We start from the raw sequence: 16,927 nt of genomic DNA, 5'->3' as shown, positions 1-16,927 counted from the left end.
GTAAAGGACATAGTACGAAATTTTCGGCAACTTTCTCTTAAAGTCATAAATGAGCTTAAACTTAAAGCGGACAATAATAACTTATTCACATTCCTTTTTTCTTCCAAAAATGCATACAAATCCTTCAAAAACTAATCAAAAATCCTTACACTGCAATGTTTCACAAAATACTCTTTAAAAACTCGAAACTCCTAAGAAAACTGTATTATTCATTACCGATATTAATTAATCTCCTTCATCATTTATAGTTGCATTGTTCTAGCGATTCGAATATTAAGATCATGCTTTAAATTCTTGAACACCATACAAACTTAAATGTAATTATTTCCAAGTTACCAAATGGTTATTTCCAGTCTTGACAGATTGTGCGATGTATCAAAAAAGTTCGAAATTTGTTTTGAAATGTATTTTTACAGTATCTCAATTTCTTGCTTCCAATAAAATGTCGAAAAAATATACAAGATTTCGTAGCTCAAAAAATAAATTGTTAACTAGGCTAAGAGTTTTATCCTAACCTAAACCAATAACAGACGACAATTTTGTGGAAATTCCACTGGCGAACCAACATTTTTAAAGCTAAGTTAATATGTTCTTAAAGAGCTTTTTCTTACGCAAACTCAAGACTGACCAAAAGTCGTTCAAAGCTGAACTTTAAATTTGTGCATCATTTTATTCGAATTACTATTCAATCAAATGTTAGGAAAATGTTATGCAATAAATTCGAGCCCAGTCCAAATAAACTTGAAGCCTTCAATTCTGTTCTACGAGTTATTTCCCATTGAGGATGAAGAAGATGTTACTTTGTTCTTTAAAATATTAGCTAGCAATCAATTTATTAGTAAAACTTTTCCATGTCCAACAATACTGAATTTTTATTAAATTTAGACCTGATACAAAATATAAAGTAATTGGGGACTCTTAACTTCAAACCCACAAAAGTGTTTTTAAAAATTACAGTGCTGGATAAAAGTTGCGTTTCTGACCCTTCAACGTAATTCATTGTATTTAAGGACATATTACATAATCTTCGGTTTCAACTCAAAAATAAATTTCACTAATTTCCTCAACAAAATGAGTTTCAAACACATTTTCTAAACTAAAAGAAGGTAGTTTTATTTTGAAAAGTGTTATGTTTATTCTTAAAACTTTTGTTTCTATCAAATTTCAATTTCACCTTAATCTTGATATTGAACGTCGAGTTTTTAAGTTAGTGAGAGTCTTGTGTACATTGAACTGAACATGCACAACCCATACCCAATTTAAACATGAACATTTTTGAGCATACAAGTATCTATTTATTTTGTTTATAAACATTTGCACACTTATCCAAACAATATCGATAACTTATTTGCAAAACGTTTCTAGCCTTCGATTTGTTCTGCAGTTCAAGATCCAGATCCAGACTTGGACCCAGACCCAGAAACGGCAATTCAAACTCTTTTCACATTTACAGATTTTAAAATATAGATCAAACAAAACTGAACAAATTAAGGCGTTGTTTGCGTGTTGCTTTTGTTTTGTATGTGAAAATATTTGTTTTAAAAGCGCGAATGCAACAAAAACAATTTCGTTGGTCGACTATAAAAGGTTGGAGGTTTTTGACAGAAGGCATCAGTTTCTTCTTTTAGATCAATCAAAAAACAATGTACAACCAAGTCGTAGTCGTTTTAGTTGCCGTCTTCGGACTCATCGCAATGATTGAAGCCAACCCACAACCCCAACCTGAACCTCAACCAGAACCAATTCTTAGTTCAGTGCTTGGTTTACTTGGCTTGGGGGGTAAATAAATAATTGCTTCTTCAATGTTTAGCAAATGTTGTTCCTAATAAAGCGTTAAAAATATAACCAGAGCTTTTTAATTTTATAATTCTGAATTTTTTAGGGTGAAATGAAGTAAGTAGATTGTACAAAATTAATAAAAAGTTGGTAGTTTCACTAATGGCAATGAATGATAACTTTTCCAATCTTTGGCGTTAAATGAGATTCACTTTGTTCCAATCATTTCGCTGCGGGGCAAAACGTCATGTTAGCCAGTACGCGTTGTATACACCGGAACATCCAAAAAGGAACTTGGAGTTCTCCAGATCAATCTACCGTCAACCAGATTGACCATATTGCGATCGACGCCACACACACTTCCAGCATTAGGAATGCACGAATTTTCCGAGGAGCTAACATCGACTCGGACCACTACCTCGTTGTAGCAAAGGTAGCACTTTGGATTTCCATACCCAAGGAAAAACAGGGAGGTGCTGGGAGAAGGTACAACGTCGCCAGAGATCGCCAAATATTTTTCCGACCGAGTAACAAGTAACCTCTCTCGAAGTCCTTTGCCGCCAACACAATGTTTCGAAAACCAGTGGCAACATTGCCAAGATGCAATCAGAGAAGCCGCCTCTGAAGTGCTGAGTTTCAAGCAACCAAATTGCAGCCAAATAACAGGCACGCAAAGCGGCGCTGCATAAAAGGACGAGAGCTGCTCATGACCTCTATGAGCAGAAGAAGTGAGAGGAACGGAAGCGTGAGAAGCGTGCGGTCGAAGATGTTGAAAGGTTTAGAAGCAGGAATGAAGTTCGGAAGTTTCATGAGTAGGTGAAACGTAATTCGAAGAACCGAAGGCTGCAAAGATGAAAGTGGAAACATCATAGTGGAACCGTAGTCAATGCTGAGGAAATGGGAAGACCACTTCTACAGACTTTATAACAGCGACGGCAAATTGAATACCCCTGTCAGGCAGGATGATGATCCATTCAACACAGATGACGAAAGCCAACAATCCCGTACTCACTAATTAGACGAAGTAAAGATTGCCATATCTGAGATGAAGTCTAAAAAAGCCGCTGGAGCACATGGCTTGAATGCCGAGCTCTTCAAAGTACCTGAAAATAATTTAGTTTGGAGCCTGCACCAACTTGTCTGTAAGATATGGTCGGAAGAAAGCATGCCAGATAAATGGAATACTGAGGTATTGTTTGCCTGAAAAAGGAGACCCTCAAAACTGCACGAACTATAGAAGAATCAGTTAACTAACATCGCTTACAAAATTTGTTCTGCCGTAATATGTGAACGTCTAAAGCCCATCGTCAACAACCTGATAGGTCCTTATCAGTGTGGCAAACGATATCAACTTTAAAATTAATATTACAATACAAAAAAATAGAAATTGTGTACCCAAATAATTCAAAAATAAAAACAACACAGAGAGTTCCTAATGTGCTCCCTGCCTTCCCCGCTCTGCAAATTCTAACTTTTCTCACAGTTACTGGCATAGCTGCTGCGCGCACTGTCTGCTACGTCATGCAGTGTAGCAAAAGACTATGTAAGTAATGCAAGACAAATTTCTGATAAATTTTTGTTGATGTGCAGGAGCGGATCAGAGTGATAACCACTAATGGATAATTGCAACTGTGAAGTTTTAGTGATCAAAATAACTTTTCTGCACAGATAACTGTCTTGCTTTGGTGTTTTTTTTTGTGTTTTTGTGTATTGTGATGGCTGGTAAGTTTTGTGTTGAATATAGCAACATTCGGTGGCTACGAAAAAAGTTGTGTTCTGTATACGTCCATACTGTTTTAAACAGGTTGGCAAAAATACCGATCATACGGAGTTTAACCTTCATGGTTATAGCTTAGTGCCGTTATTCTTTTCTCACCATGGTCTAGCCGTTTACGTCCGTAATGATGTTGCCTACCAGCTTCTACAACAGTATGCCCAATGCATTAATACATATTTTAATTAGGTATATATGGTTCAAATTAACTGTTCAAAGGCGCATCATTCATACTTGTTTTATTTATCGCAGCCCAAGTTTGGATAGTAATTCGACTTCAAACGAATTCGACTCGCTATCCGACTCTATCCAGAGAATTGTATCCCATTTTCTGCGCAGTGAGATCGTTGTCACGGGCGATTCCAATGTACACAATTCTTCGTGGCTGAGTTATTCGGGTTAGACAACATCCGAAGGAAGGTATGTCGAGATTTTTGCTGAGTTAAACCACCTGACTCAGTTAGTTGACGAGCCAACTCGGAGTCCTGACGTTGCAGGTCAATCCGCCAACACTCTAGACCTGTTTCTTACTTCTGATCCTAATAAATAACCTCAGACCATTTTGTCATATCTGCAAGTTTCCCATGCCAAAAAACGCCAGTAAAAGTTAAAACCCCTACGAGAACCGTTTGGCAATATGAGGAAGCCAACTGGGACGGTCTCAATGAATTCTTCAGGAACTCTAACTGGTCACTATGCTTCCTCAATAGTGACGTGGATCCCAGTGCAGATATGATTATGAAAACTCATGGTTTGATTCGAGCTCCGGAATTACAAAGCCAACCCAACTGAGGAAAACCGGAATAAGTTCAAACAAGCTAGAAAGACCTGTAACATACATATACGACGCATTAAATTTTTGCATCACCAGAAATTACGGCAAAAAATACTACAATGTCCCAATGGTAGTAAAAATGTCTGGTCATTTGTAAAAAATGTGCGTAACACTACGTCTTCATCGGTTTCGACACTTGTTTCCAATGACACTCCCTGTGTAAGCTCGATTGATAAAGCCAATTTGCTTGCAGCACAGTGTGCTGTTAATTCGATGCTGCCAGTGAGTGACATGACTCCGCCTGTACTTGAAAGCGTTAACGATTCTATAGGACGAATCTTCTTTCGCACTTGTTCAGTTACTAGAGTACTTACAAATCTTGACATTCCCAAATCCGCTGGCCCAGATAGTATCCCCGCTATTGTTCTAATGAGGTGTTCTTCAACGCTGGCAAATCCACTGCGTAAGCTTTTCCATCTGTCCTATTCTACAGGTCTCTTTCCGAGTGGATGAAAAACTGCATTTGTCCAGCCTGTCCCTAAAAAAGGCGAATCATATTCACCATCCAACTATCGTCCAATTGCACTTACATCCCTCCTTTGCAAGGTCATGGAAACGCTGATCAATTTTCAGCTTAAGAAATATCTTGAAGAACGAACGCTTCTTAATGACCGGCAGTATGGCTTTCGTTGCATAGGTCCACTGGTAATCTCATGGTTTATCTTACCGAACATTTGAACAAATCTTTACTTCGTTTTGGAGAAAGTAAGATTATTGCACTTGATATTTCAAAAACATTTGATAGAGTTTGGCATCAAGCTCTCTTATCGAAATTGCGTGCATTTGGTATTTATGAATCCTTTCTTGGTTGGATTAGAAATTACCTTTCGGACCGTTCAATTCAAGTAGTATTGGACGGGTTCAAATCTGATATCCACAAAATAAACGCTGGTGTGCCCCAGGGCTCCGTTTTGTCTCCGACGCTCTTCCTCATTCTTATAAATGATCTTTTGTCTGAAACTTCTTACCCACTAAATTGTTTCGCGGATGACAGTACCCTCAGCTTTTCATATTCGTTTTTAGATTCTCATTCTTGTTCTTCAGATGTGGACTACTAACGGCAGCGTATGATAAGCTCATTAAATTCAGATCTTGACAGAATTGTTCAATGGGGAATCAAAAACCGTGTAGAATTTAATGCTTCGAAAACTCCATGCTGTCTACTGTCGCAAAAGCGTAGCCCTTCCCCAATGCCACTATCCATAAGTGGTACTTGCATCGAGGAGACTGAACAGCTATCAGTATTTATAAAAGTTGGTAAAAATTGATTTTCGACTCAAATATCTTTTCAAAACTTTGAAATATTGGCTTCAAAGTAATTTTATCTCATAAGAAATATTGTTTTCAACATTTGGTAAAATTTTTAAAAAATCGAATTGACAGTTTTTTTTACAAAAACTAAAACTCTAAAAAAAACAATACTAAAACTTCGTAAAAATTTGCTTTCGACTCAAATAGCTTTTCAAAACATTAAAATATTGGCTTAAAACTCAATTTATTTCACAGAAAATATTGTTTTCGATATTCAGTAATTTTTATATAAAAATCCAACAGTCCGTTTTTTCATAAAAAATAAAATCTACACAAAATAGGACGCAAATTTGGTAAAAATTGATACGAGTACATATAGACAAACTTTTAAGCAAGACAAATTGACCGACGGGATGGGAAGTTATCAGTGTGGGTCGCATCCCAGCCTCTTTTTTATATTTGACGTAACTTTAGTCTCGATTTTTGACACCAACCAAATCTTTACGTGTTTCTCTCGTTTATGAACAAAAAACTCCCGAATGTGATTGGAACAAAGTAAATCTCATTTAACTTCAAAGATTGGAAAAGTTATCATCCATTGCCATTAGTGAAACTACCAACTTTTTATTAACTTCGTACAATCTACTTACTTCATTTCACCCTAAAAAATTCAGAATTATAAAATTAAAAAGCTCTGGTTATATTTTTAACGCTTTATTAGGAACAACATTTGCTTAACATTGAAGAAGCAATTATTTATTTACCCCCCAAGCCAAGTAAACCAAGCACTGAACTAAGAATTGGTTCTGGTTGAGGTTCAGGTTGGGGTTGTGGGTTGGCTTCAATCATTGCGATGAGTCCGAAGACGGCAACTAAAACGACTACGACTTGGTTGTACATTGTTTTTTGATTGATCTAAAAGAAGAAACTGATGCCTTCTGTCAAAAACCTCCAACCTTTTATAGTCGACCAACGAAATTGTTTTTGTTGCATTCGCGCTATTAAAACAAATATTTTCACATACAAAACAAAAGCAACACGCAAACTACGCCTTAATTTGTTCAGTTTTGTTTGATCTATATTTTAAAATCTGTAAATGTGAAAAGAGTTTGAATTGCCGTTTCTGGGTCTGGGTCCAAGTCTGGATCTGGATCTTGAACTGCAGAACAAATCGAAGGCTAGAAACGTTTTGCAAATAAGTTATCGATATTGTTTGGATAAGTGTGCAAATGTTTATAAACAAAATAAATAGATACTTGTATGCTCAAAAATGTTCATGTTTAAATTGGGTATGCGTTGTGCATGTTCAGTTCAAGAGTAGTACAAGACTCTCACTAACTTAAACACTCGACGTTCAACATCAAGATTAAGGTGAAATTGAAATTTGATAGAAACAAAAGTTTTAAGAATTAACATCGGTGAGGTTAGGTTAAAATGACTGTTCAAGATGTAAACGGACACACCTAGGCCAATTTAATGGCCCATTGTGATACCACATGAATTTAAGGCTTCCTCTTAAGCTCCATGGAACTAGTTTGAGAGTCCTTTACGAAACGTGAGAGGCTGATTAGATCGTTTAAATTTAGAAGATGAAGAATTGTTTCCTCCTCTTCCTCGTATATACAGCTCCAGCAAAAGTCATTTGAGAATACGCCTAGTCGCGTGGTGTGCTTTCCTGTTAGACAGTGTCTGGTTATGACACCTATTATCAAGCCTATATGATTTGATAGCAACCTGACATCACGTTTTCTTTAAGCCAGGACAAGACATCTTTTATCGCCAAAAGTTCTGCCTGGAACACGCTACAATTATTGGGAAGGCGTTTATAGTACACACCTCCACCAACCCCTCCTTTTGTTTTTGGGGGATGGTGTAGTCTGCGTTCTTTGGAATTGATTCTTAATACTTAAGAATTATTAGTGGACAATGTTGATGTTAGTCCATTTCAACGAAGCTTTGAGGTGAATAGCAGATCTTACAGCAATTTGTTTGCTAAATATGTCAAGAGGTGTTAAGTAGAGTAAGGTGTCTAGTGCCGCAGATGGGGTCGTGCAAAGCGATCCGCTTATACATAGGCAAGTTGAACGTTGGACTTTATTTAGCTTATCCCTGTTTATACCTTTCTCTAAAGCAGTCCACCATACTGCCATACCGTACGTTAAAATCGGTCTGATTACCGATGGGTATAACCAATGCGTGATTCTGTGTTGTAAACCTCTGCTGCTTTTTTGCAAGAAAAGTGAGCTTCAGTAGCTCATTTGACTCTTTTCTGTACGTTGCGCTCTCAATTTAGTTTTTTAGCTAAGACAAGACCTAGGTATTAAGCCTCGTCTAATAGTTTTAATTGTGTTCCTTTAATATAAGGAGGGTTGACAAATGGAATTTTGTATCTCCTCGAAAATAAAACTAAATTGGTTTTGTGTGGGTTAACACTCAGTCCACACCGATCAGCCCAAAGAATTAGTCTGTCTAAGGCATTTTGTAAGAGTTCTTTTAAAGTGTTAAGATGCTTTTCTAAAACTGCTATAGCAACGTCGTCCGCATAGGCTATCATTCTGGAACCCTCCGCATCCAGACTAGTAAAGATTTCGGTTCCATAGGAGAGGGGATAGAACACCATCTTGCGGTGTCCTACTAACGCATTGTCTGCCATAAGAGTTGCACAGTTTTGAGATAATTATTCTGCTAGTCCGCATTAAATGAATTAACTCCCGAAGCGAACTCTCTACATTTAGAGATGTTAGTTCAGATGTGTCCTCGTTGTTAAAGCACCTTCGATGTCAAGGAAAGCAACCATAGTTAACTCATTATGATGGAAGAAATATTCGACGTACTAAGGTGTGTAACGCTATTTCCTTCAACTTACCTTTACAGTAGGCATGTTGAGACGAAGACAGAAGTCTTGTATCAATACTTGCCCTTAAATGGATAGCAATCAATCTTTCCAAGGTCTTAAGAAGGAATGATGATAGACTTATAGGTCGTAGATTTTTAGGATTGACTTGCGAGCATTTATCTGCTTTGGGTATAAAACAATTTAAACTTCTCTTCATGCCGAGGTTCATAACCAGCTAAGGACGGCTTGTAAAAATCTTTTGTAGCTCGTCTGGTAGTATTCCGTCTGGTCCTGCAGATTTAAGCTTTTGAGAGCCCATTATAGCTTGTCCCTTGTGGTCAGACCTTGTGGATATGTTGTATTGGGACTTGAACTTATATAACCGTTGCAAGTTTCAGTAAGAGAACTACCAGGAAAATGAGTATCCAGTAGTAAGTTCAGCGATTCATTACTTGAATTTGTCCAGGAGCCGTCTGTATTTTTTAAGTAGCTTGGCATCGCTGGATTAGTTAATAGAATTGTCCGTAACCTAGAGGCTTTAAAAGTCTCTTCTATCGTGCCACGGCAGGACAGCCAAGAAGATCACTTAGATTTCCTTAGTGTCTTCTTGTAAATTCTTAGGGATTTTTTGTAAGAATTCTCTTATGTGTATAGCTGAGGTGAAGTCATTGACTTTGTTGTCAAGTTCATTAGCGTTAGAGGAAGGACTAGATAGTCCAGGTCTTAGTAAACTTTGTAATGAGATCCTGTATGAAAACCAGTCAGTTTGCCGATAATTTCGAAAAGTCAATGGACTAGGGTTTTCATAAACATTAATATTGAACTGGATGCATCTATCATCAGAGAATGAGATACTTTCCAGTCAAAGATCGTATGGTGTATAGTATCTGAGACAAGAGTTATGTCTAGGACTTCTTGCCGAGTTTGAGTGATTAACATAACACTTTTCAAAATAAAAATGCATTTTTACTTGCGACATATAGGAACTATATGGCAAGTTTTGCATTCGTGCAAAATTGCGAACTCGAGATTTTAATCAAACATGATATTACGAAGCCAGAGAAGTCGAAAAAAGTGGGTCCCGTGATTCCGTCGTTCTGTATGTATGTCCATGCTCCTACAGCCTAAGCTATTGGGTCAATTGAGTTCAAACTTGGAACTTAAGGTTTTGAGCAGATTCACGTAAGGCGTTTTTTTTAAGATCAAAACTAACAGTGGCCCCATACAATTTCTTTGGTCAAAAAACGAAAATTCGAATTTTCTCAAAAACAAACCGATAGATTTTTTAAATTTTCTCTAAAATTACATTTTTTAACTTGGCTTCTTTTAAAAATGCTTTTTCAAAATTCTATATCTCAAAAACGGTCACCTATACACAAGAACAAATACTAAGTCATAGTTAAAGAAACGGGCCAGAAAGAGTATGTGTATTTTCTATTAGAATGTTCGACGTATACACATTGTACCTATATTGGCACATATTATGTACAACCTCTATAATACTGCTTACGTGTCACTTCATAACTAAAATCCAAAACACACAGAGCCTGACTGTAAACTACCCAAAAATAGCAATTTCTTGTACCTTTTCGTATGTTGTTTTTTTTTTTTAACTTAAGAAGGAATGTGATTGGATTGTAGAAAGTATCTTCTACGTACCAATAACATTCCTTCATTATGATCATAAACATGTCTTTATCTATCAATTTGCATAAAGCTGAGCACGCCAATGAACTATTCTGTATTCGTTTTAGACACCTTATTTAAATATAAACATGCATGCTCTGCCTCTTTCTTATCTTCAGATAATTTATTTTTCATCCTGGTTCTTCTAATATGAAATTAAAATAAAGCTATCCAAAGGAAAAAGCTTTAAACGAACTAGTTGAATACTCAAACTAATTGTTTTCGTTAAGTAGGCTTACAAGCATTTTTCATTTCCGGAATGAGTTGTTCTAGGATAAGTTGTGTCTTGGGATGAAACCTTTGTATATGAAATCTATGGGCCAGGGTAGGTTTACTAAAATAGAAGAAAGTATTTCCTTACATTCTTGATAACTTAATATTGTAGATAGATTATAATAAATACCTACATATAGCATAATATCATAAGAACTTAAGTAAAAGTGTCTCCAAATTTATCCTTGAAACACTTTTTTGACCGGAAGTTATAACTACCTAGGTTTTTTATAAACTCAATTATTTGTATTAGTTTGTTAAACAAAAGATTTTAAAAGTTCCTCATCTTATTTAAGAAATTTACTACCATTAAAAAACGTCCAAGCTAAAATTTCCTTAAATTATGCGATAAAAGGGAGGTATGGTTACTATCTTTTTATATGTTTATAAAATTAAACACGCATCAAAATATTTTATTTCACTATAAGTTGTCAATAATTATGTAACCAGCTTTTCAAGATCAATCAATTAATGTATTTATTAAAAACAACATCGTTCTTAGACTTTGAAGATTTAAACTTCTTTATGCTCGATTTGAAAACCAACTGTAAGAAAGGTTTAGGCGATCAAATTTAACAAAAAATTATTTAATATCTGTTATTTCATAACAATACAATACCTACATATTATTTGCTTGCCTTCAAGTTATAATTCCCTTATACAAAGATATTACGTATTTGTATATGAAAACCATAGCACTCTCATGGTGGAAGTCGAATAGGGCGGCATCTATATATTTTGTGTGGAACGTCTAGCGAAGACATTCATGGAGAAATCCATTGCAGTCGGGAGACTTATAAATGTAATAATTTGCAATAGAGAAAGACTATAGTGCATTAACGAAAGTCTGAGTGAGAAAGAAATACACATTTGTTTCTTTGTGTTTGTATTTTGGTTTGGTTATATTTTAACACACGCAAAACGGTAGACTTTCTATACAAAGATGATAAGACAAAAGCAGGTGAATTGCGATTTCGTGTAGGAATTTTATATTCTTGGTTGAGATTTTATATTTTTGATGATTTGAGGATTTTATTAGGAAATTATAACTTCAACTATTATAGGCAAGTAAATATTTAGGTATTGTATTGTTGTGAAATAACAGATAATAAACAATAATGATTTTTAATTTTGAGGCCTAAACCTTTCTTGCAGTTTGTTTAAATCTTTTTTTTTAATAAATACATTTGTTGATTGATACTAAACGCAATTAAAAAGCTATTTACAAAATTATTGACCACTTATATTGAAATAAAACATTTGTATGCATGTTAAATTTTGTACACATATAAAAAGATAAACATACCTTCCTTTTTTTTCTTATACAAAGACAACACTGACCAAAAGTCGTTTAAAGCTAAACCTTAAATTTGTGCATCCTTACCTTACAACCTAAGTACCAACTTTGTATTAAGTTCGTACAATCTACTTACTTCATTTCACCCTTAAAAAGTCAGAATTATAAAATTAAAAAGCTCTGGTTATATTTTTAACGCTTTATTAGGAACAACATTTGCTAAACATTGAAGAAGCAATTATTTATTAACGCCCCAAGCCAAGTGCACCAAGCAATGCATCAAGAATTGGTTCTGGTTGAGGTTCAGGTTGGGGTTGTGGGTTGGCTTCAATCATTGCGATGAGTCCGAAGACGGCAACTAAAACGACTACGACTTGGTTGTACATTGTTTTTTGATTGATCTAAAAGAAGAAACTGATGCCTTCTGTCAAAAACCTCCAACCTTTTATAGTCGACCAACGAAATTGTTTTTGTTGCATTCGCGCTTTTAAAACAAATATTTTCACATACAAAACAAAAGCAACACGCAAACAACGCCTTAATTTGTTCAGTTTTGTTTGATCTATATTTTAAAATCTGTAAATGTGAAAAGAGTTTGAATTGCCGTTTCTGGGTCTGGGTCCAAGTCTGGATCTGGATCTTGAACTGCAGAACAAATCGAAGGCTAGAAACGTTTTGCAAATAAGTTATCGATATTGTTTGGATAAGTGTGCAAATGTTTATAAACAAAATAAATAGATACTTGTATGCTCAAAAATGTTCATGTTTAAATTGGGTATGCGTTGTGCATGTTCAGTTCAATGTACACAAGACTCTCACTAACTTAAAAACTCGACGTTCAATATCAAGATTAAGGTGAAATTGAAATTTGATAGAAACAAAAGTTTTAAGAATAAACATAACACTTTTAAAAATAAAACTACCTTCTTTTAGTTTAGAAAATGTGTTTGAAACTCATTTTGTTGAGGAAATTAGTGAAATTTATTTTTGAGTTAAAACCGAAGATTATGAAATATGTCCTTTAATACAATGAATGACGTTGAAGGGTCAGAAACGCAACTTTTATCCAGCACTGTAATTTTTGAAAACACTTTTGTGGGCCTGAAGTTAAGAGTCCCCAATTCCTTTATATATTGTATCAGGTCTAAATTTAATAAAAATTATTTATTGTTGGACATGGAAAAGTTTTAATAATAAATTGATTACTAGCTAATCTTTTAAAGAACGAAGTAACTTCTTCATCCTCATTGGGAAATAACTCGTAAAAAAGAATTGAAGGCTTCAAGTATATTTGGACTGGGCTCGAATTTATTGCAAAACATTTTCCTAACTTTTGATTGAATAGTAATTCTAATAAAATGATGCACAAATTTAAAGTTTGAACGACTTTTGGTCAGTCTTGAGTTTGCGTAAGAAAAAGCTCTTTAAGAACATATTAACTTAGCTTTAAAAATGTTGGTTCGCCAGTGGAATTTCCACAAAATTGTCGTCTGTTATTGGTTTAGGTTAGGATAAAACTCTTAGCCTAGTTAACAATTTATTTTTTGAGCTACGAAATCTTGTATATTTTTTCGACATTTTATTGGAAGCAAGAAATTGAGATACTGTAAAAATACATTTCAAAATAAATTTCGAACTTTTTTGATACATCGCACAATCTGTCAAGACTGGAAATAACCATTTGGTAACTTGGAAATAATTACATTTAAGTTTGTATGGTGTTCAAGAATTTAAAGCATGATCTTAATATTCGAATCGCTAGAACAATGCAACTATAAATGATGAAGGAGATTAATTAATATCGGTAATGAATAATACAGTTTTCTTAGGAGTTTCGAGTTTTTAAAGTGTATTTTGTGAAACATTGCAGTGTAAGGATTTTTGATAAGTTTTTGAAGGATTTGTATGCATTTTTGGAAGAAAAAAGGAATGTGAATAAGTTATTATTGTCCGCTTTAAGTTTAAGCTCATTTATGACTTTAAGAGAAAGTTGCCGAAAATTTCGTACTATGTCCTTTACGAGAAGGAGAATTTTTCTAATGTTACCGTAAAATTGTAAATTGAGAGGCCTAAAAATGTCCAACGTTCAGCAATTCCGTTTCATGATTATAGAAAGAATTATTCGATTATTCAACGAATTTATTTAGTGTACTGAACAACCGATTACTGAATTAATTAATTCCTTAGTCCTATTAGTTTGAGCGGAAGCTTGAATTATTCGAATGGTTGATAAAATTTTGCCGTGAAGCCACTCGGGCAGTAATAATATTGCCTTTTTTAACTTTTAACAACTTCCTTGAAAATATTTTAAGGATTCCCCTTACTAAGTAAAGCATCTATAAAAATGAACAAGTTCAAGAGAGGACTACAAAAACCTCCCAAACAGAGAGAAACTCAAGATGTATGACAACTTCGTTAAACGTCTTGTAAGACATGGCCTATTTCAATCGATTGGAATCCCTCATTTGGTACTTTTTCCTTTTTTTTTTTAATTCTTACATTGACTGTATTGGGTATAAATGTCCAATATTTGTCTCGTGGTTTGTAACCAAGTAGTTCTTTTAAATTTAAATTAAAAATTTTGAAAAACTCAGTCTAATAATCAATTGTTCTGTTTTATGGAATTCAATTGTCCAGTAAGTTATTTTACGTAGTGTGAACACGAGAAGACGAAAGCAGTGCCTACTTAAAAGTCCAATGATATACAACTACGGAACACGACAACTTGGTTATACTATTCCATCAATTAGGTACGAACTTCCTACAAACCTTGAAAATATTCATTACTTTAAAAAACGTAATCTTTTTTAATAGTTCTAATAAAACAATTTGTAACAATTTTTCATAGTGTTGACTTTTGTATTCAATTATAAAAAGAATTTTCAAATCAGGACACTTTTTTTTGCCTCATACCATTTTAATCAACAGAAACATAATTCGGACAAATGTATTTTGTCGAATGTTTTTCGAAAATCATTCTTCGAAAACTCGTCAACGAAATCTTCTATGAATTCACTTTTTATTTATGTTTTGTAATAGGTATTTATTTTTTTAAATATGTTCTAATTATCTGTTTCTCTCATTTATAAACAAAAAACTCACGAATGTGATTGGAACAAAGTGAATTTCATTTAACTCCAAAGATTGGAAAAGTTATCGTCCATTGTTAATATCGAAATTACCAACTTTGTATTAACTTCGTACAATCTACTTACTTCATTTCACCCTAAAAAAGTCAGAATTATAAAATTAAAAAGCTCTGGTTATATTTTTAACGCTTTATTAGGAACAACATTTGCTAAACATTGAAGAAGCAATTATTTATTAACGCCCCAAGCCAAGTGCACCAAGCAATGCATCAAGAATTGGTTCTGGTTGAGGTTCAGGTTGGGGTTGTGGGTTGGCTTCAATCATTGCGATGAGTCCGAAGACGGCAACTAAAACGACTACGACTTGGTTGTACATTGTTTTTTGATTGATCTAAAAGAAGAAACTGATGCCTTCTGTCAAAAACTTCCAACCTTTTATAGTCGAACAAAGAAATTGTTTTTGTTGCATTCGCGCTTTTAAAACAAATATTTTCACATACAAAACAAAAGCAACACGCAAACAACTCCTTTAATTGTTCAGTTTTATTTAATTTAAAATGTTTGAAACTACGCACAAAGTTCAAAATTTGCCTTATCCTCGAAACTTAAACAAATATCGAAATCATTTGCAAATAGCATTTTATTGGCTTAAAACTTTTGATATTTTGAAATTTTTTTTGCACATAATACTTTCAAACATATGTTTTAAAAAATGGATCAGTATTTATTTTCGTGTTTAAAACACAATACAATTTTAAAGACTAACGAAATAAAAAAAATAACCGTATGGCAAGAATCTAAAGTCAATATGCAAACAATTTTTATTAGAACTTTCCTCGTGTTCAAATTTTGCAATTTTTTGAATCGCAATTATATTTTTATAGTAGTAAATAAAAATATTATTGATTTTGTGTGAATGAGTGTAAAGAATTTAACCAAGTATTTTGAAATGCCTAAAATGCTTGCACTACTCCTGAATGTTTTTACTAACAATTTTTCTTTCTTTTTGTTGCTTTTTATCTTACAGATTTTGCTACGTCATATACTCAAAACAGCAGCTGCTTCAATCTAAAAAATACTAAAATCAAAGCCAAATTAAAAAAAAAAAATAATTTTACAGCAAAAGTTAAAGAAAAAAAATTCACATACAAATAAGTGAAGTGATTTATTTTAAGTTTTTATTTTGCATTTATTTTTTATTTTTACATTTAAGATAGAAAATTAATTTTACAGTTGTTTTAAAGATAATGAAACAAAATGGCGAATCATAAGACTTCCTGTTTTTTACAAGAAATCAACTCAATTTTCCAACCGGTCACCAGAAGACTGGTTAAATAGTTTATCCTGTGTTGTTAATGGGTTACGATAAAAAAATTCAAAATTAAATTTTAAATCATGTTGTTTTTTGGAAACAATAGTGTCAAATTATTAAAATAAAAATAAAATAAGAAAAGAAATTAGTGACAGTTTAAGTGCTGTCATATTTATTTAGTTAAAACAAAAATATATATATATATCAAATGGCGGGCCCGCAACTTCAACAAAGGCATCCCACTTCATATGGCGGTGGCGGCGGTGGTGGTGATAATACCGGCGGAAGTGGCAATAATATATGCATAGCCAGCACCAGCACATCGAGTGCTGGATTACATGCCTTGCGGCAGATTTCCGATCAAAACGATTTGATATATCGCGGATCGACGACGCTGCCACATTGCAGTAATGGCGGCAGTAATTCTGGAGCTGCAACTATCAGTCGCGGAGTCATAAGCGGCAGTGTTTCGGCTCAAAATACCCATCATCAGCAAAGCACCAGTAATACGGCGCTTTGTCGTCCTGGTACTAGCAGTAGTGATGCACTTATCGTTCCTGGATCGCATAGTAATATTGAAATAACCGTCGATGCGAATAAATCAATTAAATCAGATGACGTTGAACAAGGCCAGCGGAAGGCACGGCATAAACATCGACCGATATTGAGGAGATTAGTTAACTATGTCAGAGGCCTATTTCAGGGTTCCTCGACGACAAATGGTAAGATTTCCATATTTCTTATTATTATTATTAAAGTTATACAAGTCAAATTGTTGCTTTTTATTTTTCTTAAAAT

The 16,927-nt window shown here is 34.2% G+C and overlaps 1 protein-coding gene across 1 annotated transcript in view; it reads left to right on the top strand.

The window, feature by feature from the left end:
* Positions 1–16,927, top strand: part of LOC129948377 (uncharacterized) — a 282,556-nt gene that overhangs the window by 120,958 nt on the left and 144,671 nt on the right. The window contains 1 exon segment of the mRNA XM_056059352.1: positions 15,845–16,851. Within this exon segment, the coding sequence (XP_055915327.1) occupies positions 16,338–16,851 (514 nt within the window). The 5' untranslated portion in view covers positions 15,845–16,337.

Source organism: Eupeodes corollae, chromosome 2, assembly GCF_945859685.1.
Source record: "Eupeodes corollae chromosome 2, idEupCoro1.1, whole genome shotgun sequence".
Lineage (NCBI taxonomy): Eukaryota > Metazoa > Arthropoda > Insecta > Diptera > Syrphidae > Eupeodes > Eupeodes corollae.
Note: the sequence above shows the minus strand (reverse complement) of the source record. Positions and strands in the feature narration are given on the sequence as shown.